The 22,546-nt window shown below is 37.8% G+C and overlaps 13 protein-coding genes across 13 annotated transcripts; 8 read left to right on the forward strand and 5 right to left on the reverse strand.

Moving 5' to 3' along the window:
• Nucleotides 1-95: 95 nt before the first annotated feature.
• SOCG_04713 (actin-like protein Arp5) lies at nucleotides 96-3,068 on the reverse strand. Its single transcript, XM_013165305.1, has 2 exons — nucleotides 2,459-3,068; nucleotides 96-2,297 (listed from the first exon to the last, which is right to left on the reverse strand). The coding sequence occupies exons 1-2, from the start codon at nucleotides 2,556-2,558 to the stop codon at nucleotides 220-222; spliced, it is 2,178 nt and encodes a 725-aa protein (XP_013020759.1). The 5' UTR covers nucleotides 2,559-3,068; the 3' UTR covers nucleotides 96-219.
• On the forward strand, nucleotides 3,065-4,404 carry SOCG_04712 (uncharacterized protein). The gene has a single exon (XM_013165304.1). It carries the CDS (start codon nucleotides 3,296-3,298, stop codon nucleotides 4,223-4,225), a length of 930 nt encoding a protein of 309 aa, XP_013020758.1. The 5' UTR covers nucleotides 3,065-3,295; the 3' UTR covers nucleotides 4,226-4,404.
• Nucleotides 4,405-4,460: 56 nt separating this feature from the next.
• SOCG_04711 (Der1-like family protein) lies at nucleotides 4,461-5,593 on the forward strand. Its single transcript, XM_013165303.1, has 3 exons — nucleotides 4,461-4,781; nucleotides 4,843-4,937; nucleotides 4,996-5,593. Exons 1-3 carry the CDS (start codon nucleotides 4,544-4,546, stop codon nucleotides 5,350-5,352), a joined length of 690 nt encoding a protein of 229 aa, XP_013020757.1. The 5' UTR covers nucleotides 4,461-4,543; the 3' UTR covers nucleotides 5,353-5,593.
• Nucleotides 5,413-8,236, reverse strand: SOCG_04709 (SUMO protein). Its single transcript, XM_013165301.1, has 3 exons — nucleotides 8,030-8,236; nucleotides 7,729-7,878; nucleotides 5,413-7,681 (listed from the first exon to the last, which is right to left on the reverse strand). Exons 1-3 carry the CDS (start codon nucleotides 8,156-8,158, stop codon nucleotides 7,619-7,621), a joined length of 342 nt encoding a protein of 113 aa, XP_013020755.1. The 5' UTR covers nucleotides 8,159-8,236; the 3' UTR covers nucleotides 5,413-7,618.
• SOCG_04710 (TATA element modulatory factor) lies at nucleotides 5,541-7,467 on the forward strand. The gene has a single exon (XM_013165302.1). The coding sequence runs from the start codon at nucleotides 5,706-5,708 to the stop codon at nucleotides 7,347-7,349; it is 1,644 nt and encodes a 547-aa protein (XP_013020756.1). The 5' UTR covers nucleotides 5,541-5,705; the 3' UTR covers nucleotides 7,350-7,467.
• Nucleotides 8,237-8,784: 548 nt separating the features above from the next.
• SOCG_04708 (splicing factor Slu7) lies at nucleotides 8,785-9,963 on the forward strand (the record flags this gene model as incomplete). Its single annotated transcript, XM_013165300.1, has 1 exon — nucleotides 8,785-9,963. One exon carries the CDS (start codon nucleotides 8,785-8,787, stop codon nucleotides 9,961-9,963), a length of 1,179 nt encoding a protein of 392 aa, XP_013020754.1.
• Nucleotides 9,964-10,128: 165 nt separating this feature from the next.
• On the forward strand, nucleotides 10,129-10,848 carry SOCG_04707 (RNA-binding protein; the record flags this gene model as incomplete). The annotated part of the gene is made up of 1 exon (XM_013165299.1): nucleotides 10,129-10,848. The coding sequence occupies one exon, from the start codon at nucleotides 10,129-10,131 to the stop codon at nucleotides 10,846-10,848; it is 720 nt and encodes a 239-aa protein (XP_013020753.1).
• Nucleotides 10,849-11,380: 532 nt separating this feature from the next.
• On the forward strand, nucleotides 11,381-11,991 carry SOCG_04706 (60S ribosomal protein L21). Its single transcript, XM_013165298.1, has one exon. The coding sequence runs from the start codon at nucleotides 11,389-11,391 to the stop codon at nucleotides 11,869-11,871; it is 483 nt and encodes a 160-aa protein (XP_013020752.1). The 5' UTR covers nucleotides 11,381-11,388; the 3' UTR covers nucleotides 11,872-11,991.
• A 583-nt stretch (nucleotides 11,992-12,574) lies between these two features.
• On the forward strand, nucleotides 12,575-14,004 carry SOCG_04705 (protoheme I Xfarnesyltransferase). Its single transcript, XM_013165297.1, has one exon. It carries the CDS (start codon nucleotides 12,753-12,755, stop codon nucleotides 13,881-13,883), a length of 1,131 nt encoding a protein of 376 aa, XP_013020751.1. The 5' UTR covers nucleotides 12,575-12,752; the 3' UTR covers nucleotides 13,884-14,004.
• An 83-nt stretch (nucleotides 14,005-14,087) lies between these two features.
• Nucleotides 14,088-15,761, reverse strand: SOCG_04704 (sec14 cytosolic factor family protein). The gene has a single exon (XM_013165296.1). The coding sequence runs from the start codon at nucleotides 15,316-15,318 to the stop codon at nucleotides 14,251-14,253; it is 1,068 nt and encodes a 355-aa protein (XP_013020750.1). The 5' UTR covers nucleotides 15,319-15,761; the 3' UTR covers nucleotides 14,088-14,250.
• Nucleotides 15,762-16,726: 965 nt separating this feature from the next.
• On the forward strand, nucleotides 16,727-19,358 carry SOCG_04703 (nicotinamidase). Its single transcript, XM_013165295.1, has one exon. It carries the CDS (start codon nucleotides 16,940-16,942, stop codon nucleotides 17,606-17,608), a length of 669 nt encoding a protein of 222 aa, XP_013020749.1. The 5' UTR covers nucleotides 16,727-16,939; the 3' UTR covers nucleotides 17,609-19,358.
• Nucleotides 16,755-19,323, reverse strand: SOCG_04702 (arrestin). The gene is made up of 3 exons (XM_013165294.1): nucleotides 18,607-19,323; nucleotides 17,984-18,556; nucleotides 16,755-17,891 (listed from the first exon to the last, which is right to left on the reverse strand). The coding sequence occupies exons 1-3, from the start codon at nucleotides 19,116-19,118 to the stop codon at nucleotides 17,675-17,677; spliced, it is 1,302 nt and encodes a 433-aa protein (XP_013020748.1). The 5' UTR covers nucleotides 19,119-19,323; the 3' UTR covers nucleotides 16,755-17,674.
• On the reverse strand, nucleotides 19,260-22,449 carry SOCG_04701 (NAK protein kinase Ppk29). Its single transcript, XM_013165293.1, has 4 exons — nucleotides 22,332-22,449; nucleotides 22,093-22,284; nucleotides 21,901-22,034; nucleotides 19,260-21,842 (listed from the first exon to the last, which is right to left on the reverse strand). The coding sequence occupies exons 2-4, from the start codon at nucleotides 22,193-22,195 to the stop codon at nucleotides 19,587-19,589; spliced, it is 2,493 nt and encodes an 830-aa protein (XP_013020747.1). The 5' UTR covers nucleotides 22,196-22,284; nucleotides 22,332-22,449; the 3' UTR covers nucleotides 19,260-19,586.
• Between the last annotated feature and the right edge of the window lie 97 nt (nucleotides 22,450-22,546).

Genomic DNA, 22,546 nt, shown 5'->3' on the forward strand with positions numbered 1-22,546 from the left:
TTTTATTATACACGAAGCTGTAGCCTACAATTTCACTATTTGCTTTTACTACTATTACTAAATAATTACAAACTATAAACAATTACAAGTTATGGGTACAATTTATAGAAGTCAAATAGGTTTGTCAGAAATATCCTGTTTTTGTAATGTAATTTAATAAGTTCTATCATAATTCAGGTAATATATAATTTTTCATTCGTGAAAGTATTGGTTTCACAATCAAGGAAGAGGATTACCAAATGCATGCTCTTTCAGGTAATCAGGTCCTTTTTCTTGATACTCGGCTCGAGATATAGATATTTTTTTAAATTCTTCAGTAACACTCCATTCAGAAGCTCCTTTCCATGCATCCAACAAAGGATCGGACGCACTATATACATTCAACGGAGAACCAACAGGTAATACACTCATTAACTCATTTTCAACACGTTTAGAGATTCCAGGAAATTTTGAAAGACCACCAGTTAAGACAATATTCTTTATAAGTTTGTCGCTTTCTTCCTGGGTATGTCTTTGCAAAATGCCGCGAACGATCTCAACAATTCCGGCCTGGTCTAAGCCAACAATACTAGGAGTAAAGAGTACTTCTGGAACTCTCAAGCGTTCAATGTTGAAATGTAATTGGAACGAATGAGCAATACTCTCCGGATCAAAAGGACTGACTCCTCGTGTGAATGCATAGAGTAAAGTACTCTTGGGATCGTTAAGAGCATCGTATGTATTTTCCTGGCGAAACAAAGGATCATATTCCAGTTGCTGTTTCTCCAACGCATAAATTTCCTCCACTAAACGGTTTCCTTCATCTTCTAACTGTTCAGCGTTTAAGACATCATGGTAAACCTTCCAGTCTTCATCACTGGCACCAAAAGTATCTTCTGATTGTCCCTTTCGCCTTTTTTTCTGAACCGGTTCACTAGCTAATGTAGCCAGACTTTTCATTCTCATTTGTGAAGTATGCGACTTACGGTCGTTGAGCTCAAGTTTCAGTCTTCGATTTTCCTGAATCTTATCTAATAGGTGTTTATGCAATTCACGCTTCTGCTTAACCCAGACGGAAAAGCTTTCCTTTCGAAGTCGCTCATCAGCTTCCTGTTTTTCATGTAAAATAGCTTCCTCTACTGCTCTATCGGCTTTAGCCCGCATCCTTGCATCATAGTTTGCCTTTAAAAGTTTCTGATTCCGTTTTTGACGAAGCCCGGCTTCATCTAATTCAGAATCTGGTACGTTCACCAAAGGAAATGCTTGCTCTACATCTACATCTGCAAGATCGGCTTCAGTATCCTCTTGCTGATTCTGCTGTTGACGCAAAGCATCCCGTTCCGCCCTACGAATTCTAGATTGGACATTCTTCAATTGAGCCTTTAATTGAGCTTCATCGGAAAATCCGGCTTCTTGTAATGCCCTTTGATACTCTCTTTTTGAAAGAGTACCACTTTGTTCTTGTAAGCGTTGAAGCGTATTAAGTTCTTTTTCCCGCTCTGCAGCCTTTTCTTTTCTTTTAATCGCGGCTTGAGCTTGAAGTCGTCGTCCACTTTCTCTTTTTCTTTCTGCAATTTGCTCAAGTTCCTCTTGAGATTTTTCTTGAGCTACTGCTTCCGCGTAAGGAAATTGTAAAACGACATCTTCTCGAGATAGAACATCCTTATCCAATGCATGAGCAATCTCAGCATTATAATCTGAAGATATATGGCAGTAATTATGCATTAAGGATTGAGCTTGAGAAGGAAGCATTTTGATTGGGAAAAAAGGATATTTCATCTGGAAAAGACGGAGCAAGTACGACGATGACGAAGCACCACCCCAAGAGACGCGCTTGGCTTCATGAGCAAGTTTCTGTCCATCCAAGACAGGCAAAACATGAGAGCTTGAATACCCAAGGTTTATAGCTATACCGCTGGACTCTTTACCAGCATTATGATAAAATGAATAAAGACCATCGACACCATATGCAACTGAAGGAACTTGGTATAACTCAAATAGTAGCTCAGTCATGGTTGAGCGACTGTATGTCGGGTTCATGAAAGGTTCAGTCATACATATCGGATGATCTTGATGTTCAATCCCTAGTTTTAAAAATGTGTAATCAAGTACACTTTCCATGACGTCCCAGTTGTTAATAACATTTTGCTCAAAAGGAGATCGTGCTATTGAACGAGCACCGACTTCAATCAACGTATCATTTCCTACAAGCGTGGAAGTTCTAGAAAGCTTTCTGTCTCTGTATCTGGACATAAGGTTGTCAAATTGTAGCCTAGGATCTTTTTCTCCACCCCATCCAGCACGAAGTTGCCAGGATCCTATAAATAGTCTTAGTATGAAGTATTAAGAAATGTTTTTAGCTGAGTGTAAAAAATGCCCTCTATTCCCTAGCATTATACTCCTAAACTACTGCTTTTTAACCAACACTATTAAAACCTAAGGGGACTTTCAATTGACACGCGAATCTCATGTAACTTACCATTGTCAATAACTATTGGGACCTCGCTTGATACATTACTGGATGTTGGCGTATGTCCAGGAAATGAAGGATCACGAATAGTATGAAATATGCCAGTCATTTTGAAGAAATGAACAAAAAAAAATTATAGAAGGAATGCAAAATTGTATCAGGCGGACAAAAAACGCGAATTCATCAACTAAACCTTTAATACATTACCAGTTATAGTAAATTTCAAAAGGATTCAATCAAAGGCTTTATCCTATGGTAAAGCTAATACAGTAATTGATAAATTCAACAGTATACTTTTGTCCAGCAATAGTTTATAGAAGTAAGAACAAAGCCCTGTTTTTTAAAAAAACAGTTTGTTATATAATTTTCGATATTATTGTTAACAAGGAAGACAAACAGAATAAAGAGTCGGACAAAGATTCGTGTGTAATCCAGATGAAAATTAGAAGAAGGACAGTCGCTAGATTGACAACCCGAAAAACAAAAGCACAAAATTTAATTTATATAATTAATTAATAATTGTTCAAAACTTCAGAAATCTTGTAATTGCGGCGCTGATTTCTGATTTATGCACTTTGTTGGTGAGAAGAATCAACTCTTCGAATTCCAAGCACAGTAGTTACGATTTGCCATTCTTCTCACTTGCAGCAACAAGGAGTAAATTTGCTATTCATACTTATCTTTAGGTTTTGAAAAGCACATAAAAAGATCAGTGGCTTAATTTTACTGTGAAAACTCTATAAATAAGGAATCTTTGCCTTTTACTCATAAACAAGCTATATCACTTGCAATAAATATAAAAAGCTTTGAATATAAACTTAAGGACGTAAGCTACTACAAATTGTTATGGGACGAGCCGAAGCTGGTACTCCAAAGGCAATTTCTAATGCTCTGAAGAGCAAAGGTTTGCAGCGTTTACGCTGGTATTGTACTGCTTGTCAAAAACAGATGAGAGATGAAAATGGATTTAAATGTCATACGCAAAGTGAAGGTCATGTTCGACGAATATCTCTGATTGCTGAGGACCCTGGTAAGCATATTCGAGATTTCTCCAATCAGTTTTTACAGGATTTCGTTTCACTCCTTCGAACTACTCATGGTGAGAAAAAAATTCAATTTAATAAGTTTTACCAAGAATATATTCGAGATAAGAACCATGTACACATGAATGCTACTCGCTGGCATACTTTGTCGGAGTTCTGCAAGTTTTTGGGCCGGCAGAGCATCTGTCGTGTGGAAGAAACGGAAAAGGGCTTTTTTATATCTTACATTGATAAAAATCCTGAAGCTCTTCGTCGTTCTGAAGCTAATCGGAAGAGAGAAATTCAAGAAAAATCCGAGGAAGAAACTCATTTACGTTTATTGAATGAACAAATTCAGCGAGCGAAAGAAGCTTACAACGTCCAGCAGAAAGAAGAAGAGAAGCGTCCAGTAAATCATGAACTACAGCGACCTGAAAATCAAGGCATTCATTTGCATTTGTCTTCAGCTCATTCGTCGACTACTGAGAAGCCCTCTATTAGTAGTAGTTCTTCGTCTGTTTCCTCCAAGCCACAAACCCCTACAGTGCCACCCTCTACAGCACTTTTTTCAATGCCTTCTAAGCCAAGGTCAAAGAACGTTTTTGCCTCGTTGAACAGGCCTCAAAAAAAGCACTCAGATATTTCAGAAAATAGTCCTAAAAAAGATAATAATACTAAACGCCCTCGTTCAGCAATGGAAGAAATTATAATGCAGGAGACTGCGAGAGAAAAGCGAAGACATGTGTCTACCTGAGGTTTAAAAATTCGTGATCTATCAATGGTGCTTACGATCTATATTTATTCTTTTACTTAATGTATAGTAGTTACTTTGTGTTTACTGATAATTTATACCATATATGGAATAAAAAATCGAGCATAATGTTCTATATGACAAAGTTCAATTTAAATCCCTGGGGGAAAGAGAAGTATTACTGCAATAGTTGTGAAAAAGATAGTATGATTTCTAAATATGAATTATTCTCAGTACCTTGTAATATTGGTCTATATGTTACCCCAAATGATAACCATGTACGTTGAGTTCTCTATTTACCCATAAACCAACAGTTCAAAGATGGCATCAGAATTTGTGAACCAGGTTCAAGAGCTTCTTGAAAGAATCCCTCCTGTGACTAGATATGGACTAATTACAATGTCAACAATTACGGCGTTGTATTTAGGGCAGCTTTTCTCGCCGCAAAATTATTTGTTGGACTTAGATTCAGTTATAAAAAAGCGTGAGCTATTTAGACTAATTACCAACTTCTTCTTTATTGGAACAAAACTTGAGTTCATTTTCAATGCTCTTTCTTGTACGTATAACAGCCCTGTAAGATTCTGTTCTCAATTCATTGCTAATGGCAATTGCTTTAGTTTACCAGAATGGATCGTTTCTTGAAAACCATGTTTATCAAGCAAATACCAAGAACTACATATATTATTTACTGAAAGTGGCCCTCATAATAGATGTATGTAAACGACATAATCAGTCTCCTGTCTGGCATCTTCCTAACATATTTGGTATAGGTTTTTAGTCTCGTTTCTGGAATAGGTTCGGCTCTTTTCTCTTCTCTTTCTTGTGCGATGGCTTATACATGGTCTTTGTACAATGCCCATCAGAAAGTCCGACTTTTTTTCGTATTTGAACTCCCGGGAAAGTATTTGCCTTACAGTATGATTGTCATGAGCTTTCTAATGGGAGGCCCATATTCTTTGATCGAAAGCATATTTGGGTTAATCGCTGGCTTCCTTGTTTCTAAGCTCGAATCTCTTCAACCAAACTCTGGGTTTTCTACCTTTGCACCCAGTAATCCTAATCGAAATACTACACCCAAAAAGTCTTTCAATGCTTTTAAGGGCCGCGGTCAAAGACTCGGAAGTTGAAAAGAGTTTAAAAGGGGTTACATGCCTGTGTGTAGGATACAATGAAAACGACCGACGTGATGTAGATGAGTATCATCTTATTAATTAATTAAATATTTAATACTATAGAACATTTCTTATATTGGCTTTTGCAAGATTTCTAATTCACTATAGAGCTATTTATATTTATAGTTAGTCAATGCAAGAAACGCTTGAAGTTAGTGAACAATAATATTTTTTTTAGATTTAAAATTTTTTTGTTTAAAATGTATTTACGCTGAGTGTACATTTCCGACAAAATCTCGTCGTGGATCAGGAACCTTCCATTCTTTTTCCTAAAGCCCAATTGAGGTCTCCCAAGACTATATCCCATCATGGAAGGCTCGAGATGGGGAGATTTTTTCAAAAAGACATTAACAAATGTCGAATCCAGCCTTGACAAAGTCTTAGAAGTACCAAATCATGAAGGAGGAAGTCCTGATGCACCGAAGTCAAAGGATGATGTTATTCGAAAGTTGGTTGAAGAAGGACAGGCTTTATCCAAACATGAATTACAGTTGAATAATACAATTAAAAATTTAAGAAAGAATTTAATTGAAACGGAATCCAAATTGAAGAGACAAGAAGTTGGAAAGTCAGAAGACGCGCCCAATACAACTGATGAGTCGAAGGTTGATGTTCAAGAACGACTGGATTCCGTAAGGAAAGATTATGAGAATCGAATTGCTCTTTTGGAAAAAGAAAATGAATTATTAAAGAGAAAGGTTGAAGAAGTTACAGTCGATAGTATGGAAGTTGTTCGTCTTACTCGTCAAGTTGAGACGTTATCGACTCAACAGTCTATACAAAAAAGCCAATGGCTTCGTTCCGAAGAGAAACTTAAAGCTGAAATAGAATATTTAAGTGGACAATGCCATAAACTCGCTGAAAATAACCAATTGGCTCAGAAAGATTCCAGCGCTGTTAATGAAAAGCTTTTTGGGTTCATGCAAAGAGAAGAAGCATTCAAAAAACAGTTAGAATCCAAAAATGATGAAATTGAGAAATTATCAAAGTCCTTTACTGATCTTCAACAAGAATATCAAACAAAAACTCAAATGTTGCAACAGACCATAGAATCCAGCACGGTTGCGGCACCTACTGAGATATTTCCGAATTCAGTTGATACCCTTGCTAAAAAGAATGACGGTGAAGATGTTGAGTACTATCCTAATAATGACGATAATGAACATACCCCTACGAATGCGTCCAAACCCAATTTGGCAGGTAATATGAATGTCCTAGACAAGGATAAGCAGGATATCGATTCTCATTTCGATATGCGTACTAGTTCCTCAAGTTCAAATCGAAATCGACCACCGCCTTTAAAGCTGAAGGGCGATATCTACAGTGAAGAGAACGGAGTGTTCTCAGAAGACGACTTAACTCGAGATACGGAAGTGACAAAGCAAGAGGTTTTGGAAAATTACTTGAATACGCTTGCGATTTCACCCACAGAGCAAAAAGCACCTCGACTACCACGGACGGCGTCAGAAGGGAAGAGAATGGGTAGACAGTCGTCATCAAGGTTCACTTCGATGAATAGCATGGTCATGTCTCCAAAATCAGCTTCACATGATTTTGATGCTTTATCTTCTCTTTCATACACACCAAGTACTACTGAAAAACCAGTCGGTAATACTGGTCCAGATATGAGTCTCTTAGAACAACTATCGTCTACGATTCGCCGCTTAGAGGCGGAATTACAGACTACAAAACAACAAGTTGTACAACTTATAAATCAACGTGATCAGGCGCGTCAGGAAATAGTGAATTCGTATGTGGAGAAAGAAACGAAAGATACCTCAGAACGTGAACTTACTGAGCTACGTGAGCAATACGACAGTCTTCGAAAGGAACTCACGGAAGCCCAAGCTATCTTACGGCGACGAACCGACCGCGTCTATGAACTCGAGTTAGATATAAAAGAGATGCGCCAGCTTTACCAAAGTCAAATCGATCTCTTAGCCAGAAATTAAACCAATGCATGTATTCGCAAATAGATATCGTAATTATTCATTTGCAAACACAGTTCATACTATGTTAATCCAAAGAAAATATAAATAATCTATAATCATCATCTTATTAAACATATGCTTCCTTGGAGCATGGGTGCATCATATATGACCTTACGAAACCCAGATTCATGCACCATAGTATCTAAAGAGGTAGGACCGTTTCATCCAAGAAACTTAATTTTTGTTATGACCAAGCCCTATTATGATAAGTGCCGTTGCGAAGTCTTGATTTAGTTACTGCCACCAAGTTGTTCAAGAACAGCTTCAATTTGGTCACCGTCTTCCATATCGAGCTGCAAAATGTTAGACTGATATATAAAATTATAAAATTTTTACACACCTCTGCCGGAGTTTGATCAGGTCGAATCCGCTCACCATCTACCAAGAAACGCAAACTGTTCATGGTTTTACCCTGACGAGCACAGTAAATCTTCATAAGTTTGCTAAACTCTGTGGTTTTCTTAATTTTAAAAAACACCTCATTGTTATCCTATAATAATTACAGAGTTAGTCCCCGATATTATTCTGGTTGACTCTAAGCACTTTATCAAGTGCGCTATAATAACCATCGTAGAGAAAATTGCACCCCAAATAAAGGAAAGCACAGTAGGTTATCTCTTCGTATTCACTTTTTCTCTTACCTGTCCTACAACTTTGAGATTAATGTGTTCGGTCGATGGTTTCACATCTTGTTGAGAAGGCTCACCGCCAGTGGGAGTTATTGCTCCATTATCAATACCAGAAACATTCGAAGATGGTGAATCAGACATCTTGTAAACCCTTTGCTTTTTGGCGTGAAAAGGAACGACGAGGGTATATATTAGACAAAGGTTTTTACGGTGTCTACAGTATTTCATCCGCGCTTTGTCCTCGCTTGAAGCGCGGTCGATAACTTGTGTTGCACTTCCTTATTATACTTTTAATGTCGTCCTTAAGAGGGTTAAGCGTGTTTAACGAGTATTTACGATGTACTCCTCTAAGGAAAGCTTGGAGCGTATTTTGAATTTGAGAATACATGTTTTGCCTTGATTTTTTACTCTTTTCATTTTTGTTTTTCTTATAATTTAAGGCTTTTATGCAAACTTGTAAATCTGTCTTATACTAAACAAAAACTCGTAGTGCCACAAACATAATGACTTACTCTGTTAGGTCAGTTAGTACCTAGCAAAAACATACACCAAGAAGTTAAAACGGAAAATTAAACCATTGAGGGATCCAGTCTCCTTCCTTTTTTGTTTTTTAATTGATTTTCCTCTAATTCGGAAAGACTCTTTAAGTGGTTTAGAGTTCGAGCACTACTATGTTCGTTGAGCAAACGCGATTTCTTTGATTAATTATACTGAGAACGAATCGTACGAAGTAGCTACCTATCATTTAATTTATTTATATATCAACCATGTCATATATGAACAATACATTTCAGTCGAATTATGATTATTCGAAAGACAATAACTATATGTCGACCGACATTGGGCCTTCGATGCGGGAGTTAAAGGTACAAAACCGACGTAGCAGGCCAATGGATAATCCAGGAGCAGATAATCCATATATTCCCAAGTTCATCTCGACGGCTCCATGGTATGCGCAAGACGAACAAGCTGTTGAAAGGTTGGCACATCAACGTCTAGGGAAAAAAGAACCACCCAGTGGTGGACGTTCTTCTATCGAAGAATCATGGTATGTTCGTGGTAAGAGAGCTGGACCTGCTGCGACTAAATATAGGAAAGGCGCCTGTGAGAACTGTGGTGCAATGAGTCATAAACTTAAAGACTGTATGGAGCGTCCCCGGAAGCGTGGTGCCCGGTGGACTGGAAAAGATATTCAAGCAGATGAAGTTATTCAAAACGTTGATGTCAGTTGGGATGCCAAACGTGACCGATGGAATGGCTTTGACTCTAGTGATTATAAAAAGGTGATTGAACGATATGAAAAGATTGATGCTCTACAGAAAAAACATGCCGATACGGAAAATCAAACAGAAGATGTGAGTGATACCGGGAAAAATACGCCTTCATCTACGAAAGAGGAAGGATTCAATGGTGGATCTAATTCTAGCGTATCAACTCCTAGTTTACGTATGCGTGAAGATGTTGTTGGTTATTTACGTACCGATAATAAAGGTCTTCAGTACGAACCGAAGTCGAGGTCTATGCGTGATACCACTGGTTCTCATCTTTTGAGCGATTCCACTAATGAGTCTGGTTTCGTGAAAGCTTCTGGAGGAGATAAGGATGATTTTGAAAAGTTGCAAACTTTTGCATGGGAAGCTGAAAAGTTTGGAAATCGTATGCATGTAGTAGCGAACCCGACAGCCGGTGAGATGGAGTATCGGAAGAATCGCCAATCGAAAGCTGCTAGTCAAAAACAAATTGAACAAAGTATATTAGAAAAGTATGGAGACGGTACAGCAAAAAGGAAACGTCCTGCAGGACCATCTTTTCCTTCAGACCGGTCGTTGGATTCTGCCTCTAATCATCAAGCTGCCTCGAAAGAGGAAGATGCTTCGCAATCAGAATCAAAGAGAGAAAAGTCAATTAGCGCTGAGAACGTTACTATTCTCGAAGATGATTTTTAAATTAAGTATTTTTTATTACTTCACCATTATCAATTCTAATATTTTGGTTTTTCATATCGCATAGTTGTATTTATTCTCGTTATTGTGACTTAACGCAACTTAACACGGTACAACTGAACTAAGTCGAATTGGAAACGACAAGAAACGATATTTTTTACAGGAACCATGTCTTCAAAAGTATCTAAAAAGAAGCTGAAATCCTTAGAGTACAGATCAAAAAAGTTTTCCAAGAAATCGAAGACACTAGAAGATCATGAAAAAGAGGTCCAAGATCGAGCTCTTGCGCAAGAGCAAAAATTGAACAAGAAAGTCGAAGATGAAGAAGCACCTAAAGAGTCCTCCAAACCCGAGACGAGTGAAAAGGATAAAAAAGGAAAGAAACGATCATTAGAAAAGGAAACAGAGCCAACAAAAGAAACCCCCAAAAAACAAAAATCTGACAAGAAGGAGAAGCGGGTTATTTTGTTTGTTGGAAATCTGCCCAAAGACTCGGATGTAGAAACGTTACAAGAACATTTTAAACGAGCTGGTCAGATGCCTCGTGTACGAATTCCTACAGAGAAAGGAACAGGTCGACAGCGGGGATATGCATTTGTAGAGTATATTAATCCCCATTACGAAGTCGCATCCAAAGCCCTGAAGTTTCACCACACAATGTATAAAAATCGAAAGATTAACATTGAATTGACTGCTGGAGGCGGAGGAAAGAATGAGTCACGGATGAATAAAATTAAGGAGAAAAATAAAAAATGGACTGAAGAACGCAGGGAACGTGTTGCCAATGAAGAAAAGAAGGCAAAGGAAGCTAGAGGATCAAAAGATGCTATCGTTCAAGAAGGTGTGCAGTCCGGTATTCATCCTGATCGTTTACACATGTTAAAGTAAAAGCATCGGAACGTTTTGCGAAACTACAGCAGATGAAGGTGAAACCTTCGATAATGGAATCTTAATATGGAATTGGAAATTTAGTGTATAATCTTATGGAAAGGATACGGTGGTTCAGGTTACAATTTAATTTGTTTATTTTCTTGAAGTTGAAATCCAAGAAAACTCTTCAGTAAAACCCTCTTATATCTATCTTTCTAGTTTATCCCGTAAATCAAATCAAATTTTTACTTTATAGCTAAGAGTTTACTATTACTAGTGAACAGCTATAGTAATATTTCATTCTACTATATAGGTATTATTATAATACTCATCTCTCAGGAAAAGAAACAAAAATGTTCAAAAGAATATTCGAAATTGGCAACAATTGAATCGTTCTTTTTTATGGTTTTATTTTATTGTTTTTTTCGTCAGTTGTGCTACATAGTATAATTGCGCAAAAAACTTTGGTTTGTTGTGTGACTGTTTTTTTATACCAAACATTTTCTGTAGACAAGGTGGAATTTACCAACCCATAATTTTCCTCCAACTGGACGCAACATGCCTCACTCATTCGGTCTCAGAGCTCGTACCCGTTACACCTTCCAACGTGGATTCAGGGAGCATGGTCAAATTCGTTTGTCCACTTACTTGAAGACCTACAAGGTTGGTGACATTGTCGACATTAAGGTAAATGGTGCCGTCCAAAAGGGTATGCCTCACAAGTACTACCACGGTAAGACTGGTATCGTTTACAACGTTACTCAATCTTCCGTCGGTGTCTTGATCTATAAGATTGTTGGCAACCGTTACATGGAAAAGCGCGTCAACGTCCGTATTGAACACGTTAAGCACTCCAAGTGCCGTCAGGACTTCTTGAACCGTGTCAAGCTCAACGAGCAAAAGCGTAAGGAAGCTAAGGCCGAAGGAAAGACTGTCCAACTCCGTCGTCAACCTGCTCCTCCCGTCAAGGCTCACTTTGTTGGTACTGAGGAGAACAAGCCCATCACCCTTCACCCTGCTCCTTATGATACTTTTATCTAGTCAGGAAAGCTTTACTTGTTGTAGGAGAATGGTTTAAAAAATTTTGCTTAACATAAGCCCAAAAGTGAGTGACAATGAAGTATATGTAGAGGTTAAGATATAAGTGAAGATTGTGTAAAGTAGATGCTTGTAGTGAAATTAATGACCTAACAACGAAAACAACTAATGTGTTTGGTCTTCCACACCTTTGAAGCGGGTCAAAATAAGCCAGGGCTTTAAGTAAAACATTGGTTCTGACTGAAAGAGAGCATTAGCCTAAGGTTCGCCGTTCAAACAAAAATATGCATTGTGAATCTTCATAAGCACATGGATGACTCAAGGTCGATGTTTGACGTTGGTGAATAAGTGGGATGTTGATAATGGAATTCTTAAAATATTCAAACTTCGGTCGTCTATACCAAACGTATTATGATCAATTTCTAACTAGGAAATTTTTATTGTGCAATAGCTTTAAAAAGTAGTATACTAAGAGCAGAGCAATCCTGTTTAAAGCAGAGACAAACTAGCATAAGTTACTACCAGATATTTTTAAAATTTTTAGATACATCTGGTTAATCTTCCTCTTGCTTCATATAAGACTCTTTGGTTTTAGGAAACTGTTATGATCTATCAATTCGGCATGCGAGTAGTAAGAAAATTTATTTTTACTCAGAATAATATTTCCCTTCTTTTATATTTCTCTACTTTCAATTGTTGTATTAAAACTAATATTTCTTCAGCTGCTGCTGCAGATTTACTTTCAGGTAACTACCAAATACCATCCATTTCTCCCATCTACTAAACACCTTTGCTCTTGTATATTCTCCAACTGCTATGTGGTAGGAGACATACCACATATACTGGATTTATTTAAAAAAGAAAATTGAATCGTTTTTGTATTTATGTTGAATTCATTCAGCCATTGGCCGTACAAATCATGCTTTTCTGCGCGGTCGAGCTGGAGACGGTTCTTTAGTCAAAATGTAGTCCCTGTTAAACCTTTAAGCCGATCTTTCTTTTTGAAAAAGAATTTTAGATATGATTCTGTACCCTTTTCTCCTCCGAGCTCGCCTGATCCTCAAGTTCTAAACTTTTTGCAGAAGCGTATTCAATCAGCTCCCCGTTTCCCCAAGCCAAGCGCTCTTCTAGAACTTGGAAAACCGAGACTAACCATTTTGGTCGTTCTAACGACTATGTCCTCTTATGCCTTGGCTCCATATCCTGGTCTATCATTCGGTACTCTTGTATGGTTAACCATGGGTACTGCTCTTTGCAGTGTGAGTGCGAATGCATTTAACCAATGTATGGAGCCAACGCTTGACTGCCAGATGGCACGTACCCGAGGACGCCCAATTCCTCGTGGTGCCGTGCGTCCCGAATATGGTTGGTTGTTTGCTTCTACCACAGGGATATTGGGTACTTCGATGTCTTTTCTAGTAAATCCAACAGTGGGATGGTTAGGTTTGGCTAATATAGTACTTTATATGGGAGTTTATACACCTTTAAAGCGTATTTCAATCCTCAATACATGGGTCGGATCAGTTGTGGGTGCATTACCTCCATTAATGGGTTGGGCAGCTTGCTCTGGAGGTGATCTCTCTCACGCTGGTGCGTTCTTCACAGCTGCTATTCTTTTTGCTTGGCAATTTCCACATTTCAATGCCTTTTCCACTATGGTAGCTGATGATTATAAACGGTGTGGCTACCAAATGGCATCATGGAAGAGACCCGCATTGAATGCCCGAGTGGCTTTACGTTATTCTTTGCTTTTTCTTCCATTGAGTTACGGATTCGTTTGGTCTGGAATTGTTAATCCTTCATATATGGTTGGTGCTTCAGCTGCCAATTTATATTTAATTGCAAAATCTTGGCAGTTTTACAGAAATCCCCATAAAACGAATGCTCGATCATTATTTTTTGCTAGTCTGTTACACCTGCCCTTAATTTTCATTCTAACTTTAGGAAGCCACATGTATAAAGTATGGAAGGACTCTGAAAGGATGGAGCCCGCCAACACATCACCTGGTGATTAAATACCACTCGCTTTCATCTAAGATTATAAAAGAAAGCTTTAATGTTGTATATCTCCTCTTTGTTTTCAATTATACAGTAATAAAATTTTTTAGATTGAGAATACCGTTTATCTCGTAAACTATTTAATGTTCTGAGAATCAGTAGAACGTAATTACATACTTTACATCCAAACTGTTGATGGAAATGGTTCTACGGAAAGACGATATGCAAAAATAATAATTTTATATTTACATTCCTTAGTAATACATTTGTAGAAGCTATGAGTAAGATATAAGGCACAAGAGCGTTCGTTGCGAGGGAATCTAAAAGTGTATAGGTTTATAAAAGAACTGGAATAGCAGTTTAAAGAGGGAATTGGTAACATGATTAAACCTTTGACCAGTCGACTCTACCCTCGGAATCAATGAGACCGAGTCGCTGATAGACGTTTGGAGGACGGAGCGAAAGACCTTCACGCCAAAATTGCTTGCACTTGGATTTAATTTGAGCACGTTTTTCTTCAAGATCTTTCTCAATGGGCTTGCCTGCGGAGTAGAGCCATTCTCTAGTAATGTTGATAAATTCTTTAGAAGCTTCAACGTATTTTGCATCTAAAGCGGCAAGCTGCTCTTTGCTGCTAGTACCGGCAGGCTCTGGTGGTGCATTATCGTAAATTTTAGTTTCATCGAATTGGCCTTGCATTGAAAGCGGAATATACTTATTATCAAGATAATCTTTAACTTGATAGGGTTTACAAAAAACAATTTTTTTGCGCACTTCCGGATCTAGAAAGTACTTGCCTATACTCCAAACACCCTCAAACAAGGCCATTCGAAAGCCAGAACCGACAACCAAAGCCTGACCCAAGATTTCAGGATAATAGTTTTGAAAGGTCTCGGCAAAAACTTTGGCAAATTCCAAATCGATGTTTTTTCTAGAGAAATAAGTTAAGTCAACTAAGCCCAAAACGCCTTTGGAAGGATTTTGTTCAGAATCCAAAAATAAGCGAGCGTTTTCCATGGCATATAGAATAAGAGCCTTCAATTCATCCATGTTTTTTGCGTCTTTGGGAGGAATAAAATTATGCAAGTTTAAGAAAACGATTGGCCGTCCAGTTTTATCTTGACCCCAAATGAAGTACATGGAAGCCTTGACATAGTCTTGATTTAACTCTTTTTCGCCGTGCAACATAATTTCACGTAAATTGACTTGATGTCTCCAACGAATAGCGTTGGTTAGCATACTGGCACCATCGTTGACATTGTATTTTCTGGCTTTTAAGAAACGAAGAAGAGTCAAGTCAAAATCGTCAAAGGCACATTGTTCAAAGAAGCTGGTGTAAACTTGGTCTTCGGATTCGAAAGCAGATTTGAATTCGGGTTGTTCAATTTCTGCAAAAACCTTGGACCAAGCCGTCTGGATGAGCTGTCGTTTGTCATTTGGAACTGCAGCCATATTTGCTAGCAAACTTCAATGGTATTTTTGTCCTACGAAAGAGTAAGAACAAAAACCTGGTAAATAGATTCAACGGTTTTCTGAATTAAAACCGTACGGTGAGAAAATAAAGAGAAGGACACAAAGATGGTCAAAAAAAGCGAGATTTCAGCTGATTTTCGCAAGTCGCAAATCTGGTGATTTTGTTCACGGAAACTATGTCAGTCTAAGTCGATGATTCTCAACAGTCTTGTGAATGCGTATTTTTACAGTACTATATACAATATCTTTTAAGAAAAAAACCTGTATTTGGAGGGCTCTTTCTCAATAAGCAATAGTATGGTAAAGGGAAAACGTTATGAGGAGAACCCTGGGATGGCCTTTGCTGTGTCCCCCTTAGGAAAAGTACCTTCTATACCCAACTTGGTAAAAAACTCTGAAATAAGTCAAGCTGAAACAAAGTAACATAAACAAATATGTAAAATGGGTTACATGTTGTTCCCTCGAAGTAGTCGAATTCTTGTCTGTATTATGTATGTAAATAAACAAATAAACTAGGAAACTAATAAACCAAACCCCTTCATATTTTGAATGTTAGAAGAGCTCGTCGTTCAAGACGGAATATTTCTAGAAAAAGTGCTTATGAACTGGTACAAGTGACCATTCTATGAATTCCATTTTGGTAAGAGACGAAGAAGAGAAAGGAGCTGAGCTGAAGGGTGGTAAAATTCATGTCGTCTCGTAAACGTATGGGTGAGTAGAACACTTGATATGCGTAGACTCCAACCGTCAATTGTTTCTCTGTCTCAAAGTCTTCATACTGGGTTTTGACTGGCATTAGATGGTAGCTGCAAGCAGAACCATGGACCATGAATTTGAATTCATTTTTTTAGGATACCTTTTATAATCTCTCCTTCTTATTAAGAACTCGTAGTTCGACGAGTGCATAAAAGAGATTCCACCTTCTTTTCCTATGTAGAATCGAATTCATGAGGCGTTCTAAATTAGTCTTCATATTTACCCGCTTTCAATTGGTGCGTAAAGGAACATCATGACTCTTTGCAAAACACCCAAACAAGTTATTCTCTATCTGAGTTCCAGTCCAGAGAAGACAGTCGAAAGAGATCATGCTGGTTGAACTCGCGAAGGATTTTTTTTTTCTTGTTTTATCGATTATAAATTGTTCTCTCCCGTTTCGTCTGTTTAGTTAACTTGCTTCTCTCTCTATACAATCTTGGTACTCGATCAACTTCGGCATAAATTCACATCAAAAATACTCCAAAGACAAACATTTCGTTCTTCTAGCAAATTATACATCTTCGCGAATATTCGTAGTAAACAATTAATGTACATTCTCTTTGTTTCTGTTCATCCGCCAGCATCTTGCCATCGATACGTAATAGATACGTTGAAAAAATTTTTGAACAAGTTCATATATTAAGATCTATTCTTACCGTTTACTCAATTCCTACTTTCTGATATTTTCTGCATTTTACCCGATATATTAAACTTGGTCTTACCACTTGCCGAAAAAATCATTCTGAATTCCATCTAAAAAAGTTACTGATATTTGTCAATCTTGTTCGTCAATAACCTTGTCCTACGTTTCTTTATTTTTTTATTCTCTTTTTTTAAAAAAAAAATGTCTTTTCATCCTGCTCTTATTGTCGTAGATGTACAAAACGACTTTGTGACACCAGGCTTCGCCGGTCATATTCCAGGTGCTACCAAGGTTATTCCATTCATTAATCAACTCTTAGGTGAAGATTATAAATGGGATTATATCGTTGCCACAAAAGATTTGCATCCAGCTGACCATGTATCATTTCGCGCATCACATGGGCCTAAGGGGATGCCCAAAGGGACCGTCCTAGATATAAATGCTTATGGAAAAACATACAAACAACAATTGTGGTCAACTCATTGTGTGGAAGGTACCGTTGGTGCCGAATTCCATCCAGAGCTGAAAATGGACAAAGTAGATTATATTCTTCCTAAAGGAATGGATACCCTAGTAGAGTCCTATTCTGGATTTTACGATGCTGTTGGAAGGGACAACGGATTAAAAAAAATCCTCGACGACCGAAATATTACTCATGTGTTTGTGGTTGGTGTTGCCGGTGATATGTGCGTTCGTGACACGGCTCTTCATGCCAAAGAATATTATGATACGTATGTTGTTAATGATGGAATCTACATGTCGACAGAAGAAGCCGGCCAACTTACCTTGCGTGATTTTGACGATGCCAAAATATCCGTCATAACGATAAACGATCCAATACTGGAAGCTGTAAAAAATCGAACAAAGTGATTCTTTTTTTACATTGCAAAACAGTATTATTTCCTCTATTATCGGTCATTCTTATTCTCTTTCTCTTTAGCCGAAAAACACATAATCGTGTGTACTCACATGCTCTGTCGTTGGGTAAGGTTCATAGGATACCCGATGGAATTCGCTTGAAGGATTCTGTGGCAGTATAATAGATTCACCTTCTGAATTGTAAGGTGCTACATCAACGTACCTAGCGTCTTGTCCCACAGATGGAGCGCATGCTGGAATAATTTGGAGTGGCATTTTTATGCAATTTAATGTCCTAAAAATTTGTTAATTCCTTATTTATTCACTTAATATCCTTATTATGTTCTTTTCCTTCTTTATTCCATTGTTGAACAGTAGCTTGCTTACCTCCATTTAGTGCCAACCAAAATTTGTAATACGTATTCTACCTGAAAGTCTGACCCAACATTTATCGATACTTCTTTTTCAGGAATCCGAATGTGACAATCCATCGTGTGTGTCTCCAACGTACTAACTCCTTGCCATTTACAGTATTCGTTCTTTCTTTTCTCACAGATCTCTTCTTTTTGTACACATTTCCAAAAGTCCTTGCGGATAGAATTATGCTTCTTCGCTCGAGACGACGCGTCCAGTTGATATTTTTTTCCCAATGGTCCGTTAAATAAAGTAATACGTTTAAATAGCAACATAATCAATTGGTTGATTTCGCAGTAGCCATAATTTTCAACTTTGATATTTACACTAATAGATTCACCTCCTAGCCATTCCGATCTCGGAAGCTTAACAGACAAACGGTTTGCAGTGTTTTTATTGCAAAATCCTAATATTGGTTTTGGCTTGCTCACACACAATAATGGGGTTGATAACAAGAAACTTGATGAAAGCAGCCTAGGAAGGACATTTATTTCTTGACATTCTCTTACCTGTTTTACTTTATCCCCCAATTGGTAGATTGCGTTGCTAAATCTGATTAGTCTTCTTTGTTTATCTGAGGCCCGAAAAGTACTTACGCATAAATATAGTAGTTTACTTTGTATTGTGAAGTACTTTGCCTTCCTGGACCTCCTCCTTGTCCGTAAAGATCCATTTCAAAAGCTACTGGTATTCCTTGGGTGTGCTGAATGGCGATTGAATAGTCGCTAGTCGTATTCAATGCGTGCTCAACCAATTCTTTTGGAACTGTGTACTTTCTATCCATTATGCTCTTTCCTGTACAGAAAAATACCGTTGGATGACCTTGTCTACATTTGCTGATCCCAAGTATCTGAACTTCAATCCTTATGAAACCAACGGACTGCTCTTTGGGCTTTACAGCTAAATGTATCAATCCTTTCAATTCAGACTCTTGAAAAAATATTGGAGAATCGAACTGAAAAGTCAATGCCACGTCTGGCGACTTCAATTTAGGTGAGGACGTAAGTTCGTAGATGATCTCCTTGGCTGCATAATTCACTGTAGAACAAGTAATAATTGTTTCTTTTTTCCTGTGGAAAAAACTGTTTTTTCTTTTATTAATTTTCATCGCACTTAAACAAATGGTTTGTTGTGACCAAACTCTGTTTGTTTACTTATTACATATTGTGTCAATTCTATATTCCTAATGATATTTGAACAACGACAAAAAACAAATAGTGCTATTACCCGAATATATCAACTTTATTTCTATCGAAGCACAACAAAAAACTAACCTGAAAATGATCATTACTTACCGATATCGTAATTCTATCACCATATGTATGTTGCAGTCAAGTAGATATAAGATTCCATAAGCTCAATAAACGGATTATAGCATAAATCAGTGATATTACATTTTTAATACTGGATATAGACATTGCATAAAACAGTAATCCATCGAGGAAATCTGATGCATGATTGTATCGAAACTCAGAAAACCACAGAGGCGTACAGCAAAATTTAAGCTTTTGATTGCTTTAGTTTCTTATGAGGTGCAAGATTGAGAGCTATCCTGTGTATAAAGAGAGTTGAAGCTTTATCGTTCTGTTTCTTTATCAAGGTAGCTCATCGGGGCAGTTTGAGGGAAATCATTTGTAACACTAGCTCGTCCTGAATTTGAATATGAAAGGCTTTTCTGTAGTCCATCATTGAAAAAGCATTGTACATCATCGTTATCATGGATCGTAATCTTCTCAGAATCAGAGGGATCTAACAGATTGTCTTGTTCATTATGCAACATGTTATTTCTATATTGTTCAGGGGAAAGTTGCTTCAAGTACGGATTCTTAGTTGAGAACATGGGTGGCTGAAAATCGTGTGAACTCCAATCGCTTTTTGCGCTACTCGTCCTTTTAAGAGTCTCAAAAGATGGTATTGCAGACCTTTCTTCAGAGTCAGACACATGTGGGTTTGAAGATGAAGCGGGATTTGATGAGTTTCTTCTCGCTTCCTCAAAAAAGTCATTCGGAATGGGTTGTTGTTCAGGGTATTCTAATCCTTCGTAAGTGAAATAAGGGTTTGAAGGTTGGCGTGTATATTTTTGATTGGCGGCGGTTGATTTCCGACGACGTAAAGAAGAGGATGCCTCATCAGCCTCGCCATTACTTTCTGTTTTTAAATTAGAATGAGACGAAGAGTAAGGTAAACCGTGAGATAACGATTTCTTGTGTCGAAACACTCTCTGTGGAGAAGCTACCGTTTCGTCTTTATATTCCAAAGGAGATTTTTGGGTAGTTGAATCGGACTGGTTAGAAAACCACTTTGGTAACTCACTTGACGATATAGAAGGATTAGAAAAATCTTGAAATTCTGCTTGCGATCCAGTCTTTTCTGGCTTCTGACCATCCGTGTCAAGTGAAGAGGATGATCGATAATTTGGAGACTCATTATTTGTCTTCACATCCTCATCATTTGATACCGCTGGTTTTAAGAAACTGGCAAATGCATCATCAGCTAATTTGGCAATTTCAACTTCTCGCTTCGAATTTTCATAAGCCTTTTGGGAAGATGTATCCGTCTGGTTCGTAATCTGCGCTTCCAGTTCACTTAATTCTGGATAACGTAAAGCAATATTATCCTCCAAGCTTCCACCCACTGATTCAGGAACCGATTTTGACCCTGTCTTTAGATAGTCAGTCGGTACATAGTGACTAGATGTACCCGTCGTGGAATGGGAAACTGGAAAAGGATTTTTGCTATCGCTAGATATGTAAGAAGGGGGAACAGAATCTGCAGCAGCAGGAGTATTATGAGGTATCTGTTCTTGGTTATGAAAACTGTAGTTCCTTGAAGACCCCAAATCTAATGGATGAGTTGTCGGTATATTCTGTTCAAAAGATATTGGACTGCGCATTTTTTGAGATGTACCAGACATGTCAGCTTTTACGAAAAATGGGTTCGAACCAGAATGAGATGGATAAGCAGGAGGTGTCATAGGAGCAACAGTAGGTCGAGAACCTTGAATATGGGAGGTGGGCATCGGTGCAGGAATAGGGATTTGTTGGTTGAATGCGCGTCCTTGAGATTGTCTAGTGAGGGACATTACTTTTCTATTACTCATATCATAAAAGGAAGGGTCGTTGCCGGCATAAAAATCACCAAATGGCAATGGCTTCCCGCGAAGCCGACAGATTTCATACATTAGTTGAAAAACGTTAGGACGTAAACAAGGGTTTGGCTGAAGCAAAGCAATAATAATGTTCTTTAGGGAATGCGAATATTGCGGAAAAGGAGGAAAAGCATAGGTCGAATTGAGGATAGCATTTGGTCCTTGGGTTTCGAAAGGGGTAATGTAATAGCAAAGCTTATAGAGTAGTACACCCAAAGCCCACATATCACTTTTTTCATCGATCGCGAGTCCGGCATAAAGATTGATCATCTCCGGGGCTCGATATTGATAAGTAGTAAACGTAGCAAGATTTTTTTCCAATAAGTGAATTTCAGTTGAGTTTTCTGCGGCATGGATAGGCTCGGTCACGCTACCAAAATCGCAAAGCTTGAACGAAGAAAAAGAAGAAGTTAGCAGGATATTTTCAACCTTCAAGTCCCGATGGACCAATGGAGGTCGTAAACGATGCATAGCCGCTACACCTTGCGTAACATCTGAAATAATCTTCAACACCTCTACTTCCGATAATCGAGTTTGCAAACGCTGATTCATAAAATCAATTAAACCACCACCAGAACAATATTCCATTAACAAAAGTACTTCATAATCTTTTTTCTCTTCATTCAAAGGAATAAAAGAACAGTCGTAGTAAGTAACAATGTTGGGACTGGATTTAAGCAATTTCTGTTTTGAGGAACGTACGTTAGTAAATTCCGCATTAGGAATTTTTCGATGTACTTACCATTGTGTCAATTTCCAACTTGATGGATTTCAAAGCATGTTCATCCGCTGCATACATGCGTTTTAGTACTGCTGGAAGGGGAGATCCGTCTGTTTTCGAGGATGTTTGCACAGCATACACATGGGAAAATCCACCTGAAAGAAAGTTAGTATTTCGTTCATTGTAAACCCTTATGAAAGATTGTCTTCTTACCTTCTGATAAGTACTTTTCTACAGTAACGTCGTACTTTCCGATCACATATTTCGATCCGACCAAAAGTTTGTCTTTAAAAAGGAAACCAGTGGAACCAGACATTCTATTGTTCCTTTTTGTTTAGTCTTTCAATAAGGATGAATTATCGAGGGACACAACCGAAGTGTAAAATGACCGAAATATGTTTTGTTCTATTAACGGTTAGTTTCTTTTTGTTTACATATTTGTTTTTACTCACTCTTTCCTCTGTAAAATTGTAAGAAAAATTAATTGTAATACTTATTTGCAGAGGTTGCGTTTTGTTTGTTCGTCCCTCGTGCTTGGTATCTTACTGTGGGCTACTTCTTCCAGCAGACATCTATAACACAAAGTAAAATAAAAAAAAAGCTTTTCTTGTTTTATTTTTGAAACTTTTGCTCTATTTTTAATAAATATGATTTTCTATCTTTCATT

This window comes from Schizosaccharomyces octosporus (assembly GCF_000150505.1).
Source record: "Schizosaccharomyces octosporus yFS286 unplaced genomic scaffold supercont6.3, whole genome shotgun sequence".
Taxonomy (NCBI): Eukaryota; Fungi; Ascomycota; class Schizosaccharomycetes; order Schizosaccharomycetales; family Schizosaccharomycetaceae; genus Schizosaccharomyces; species Schizosaccharomyces octosporus.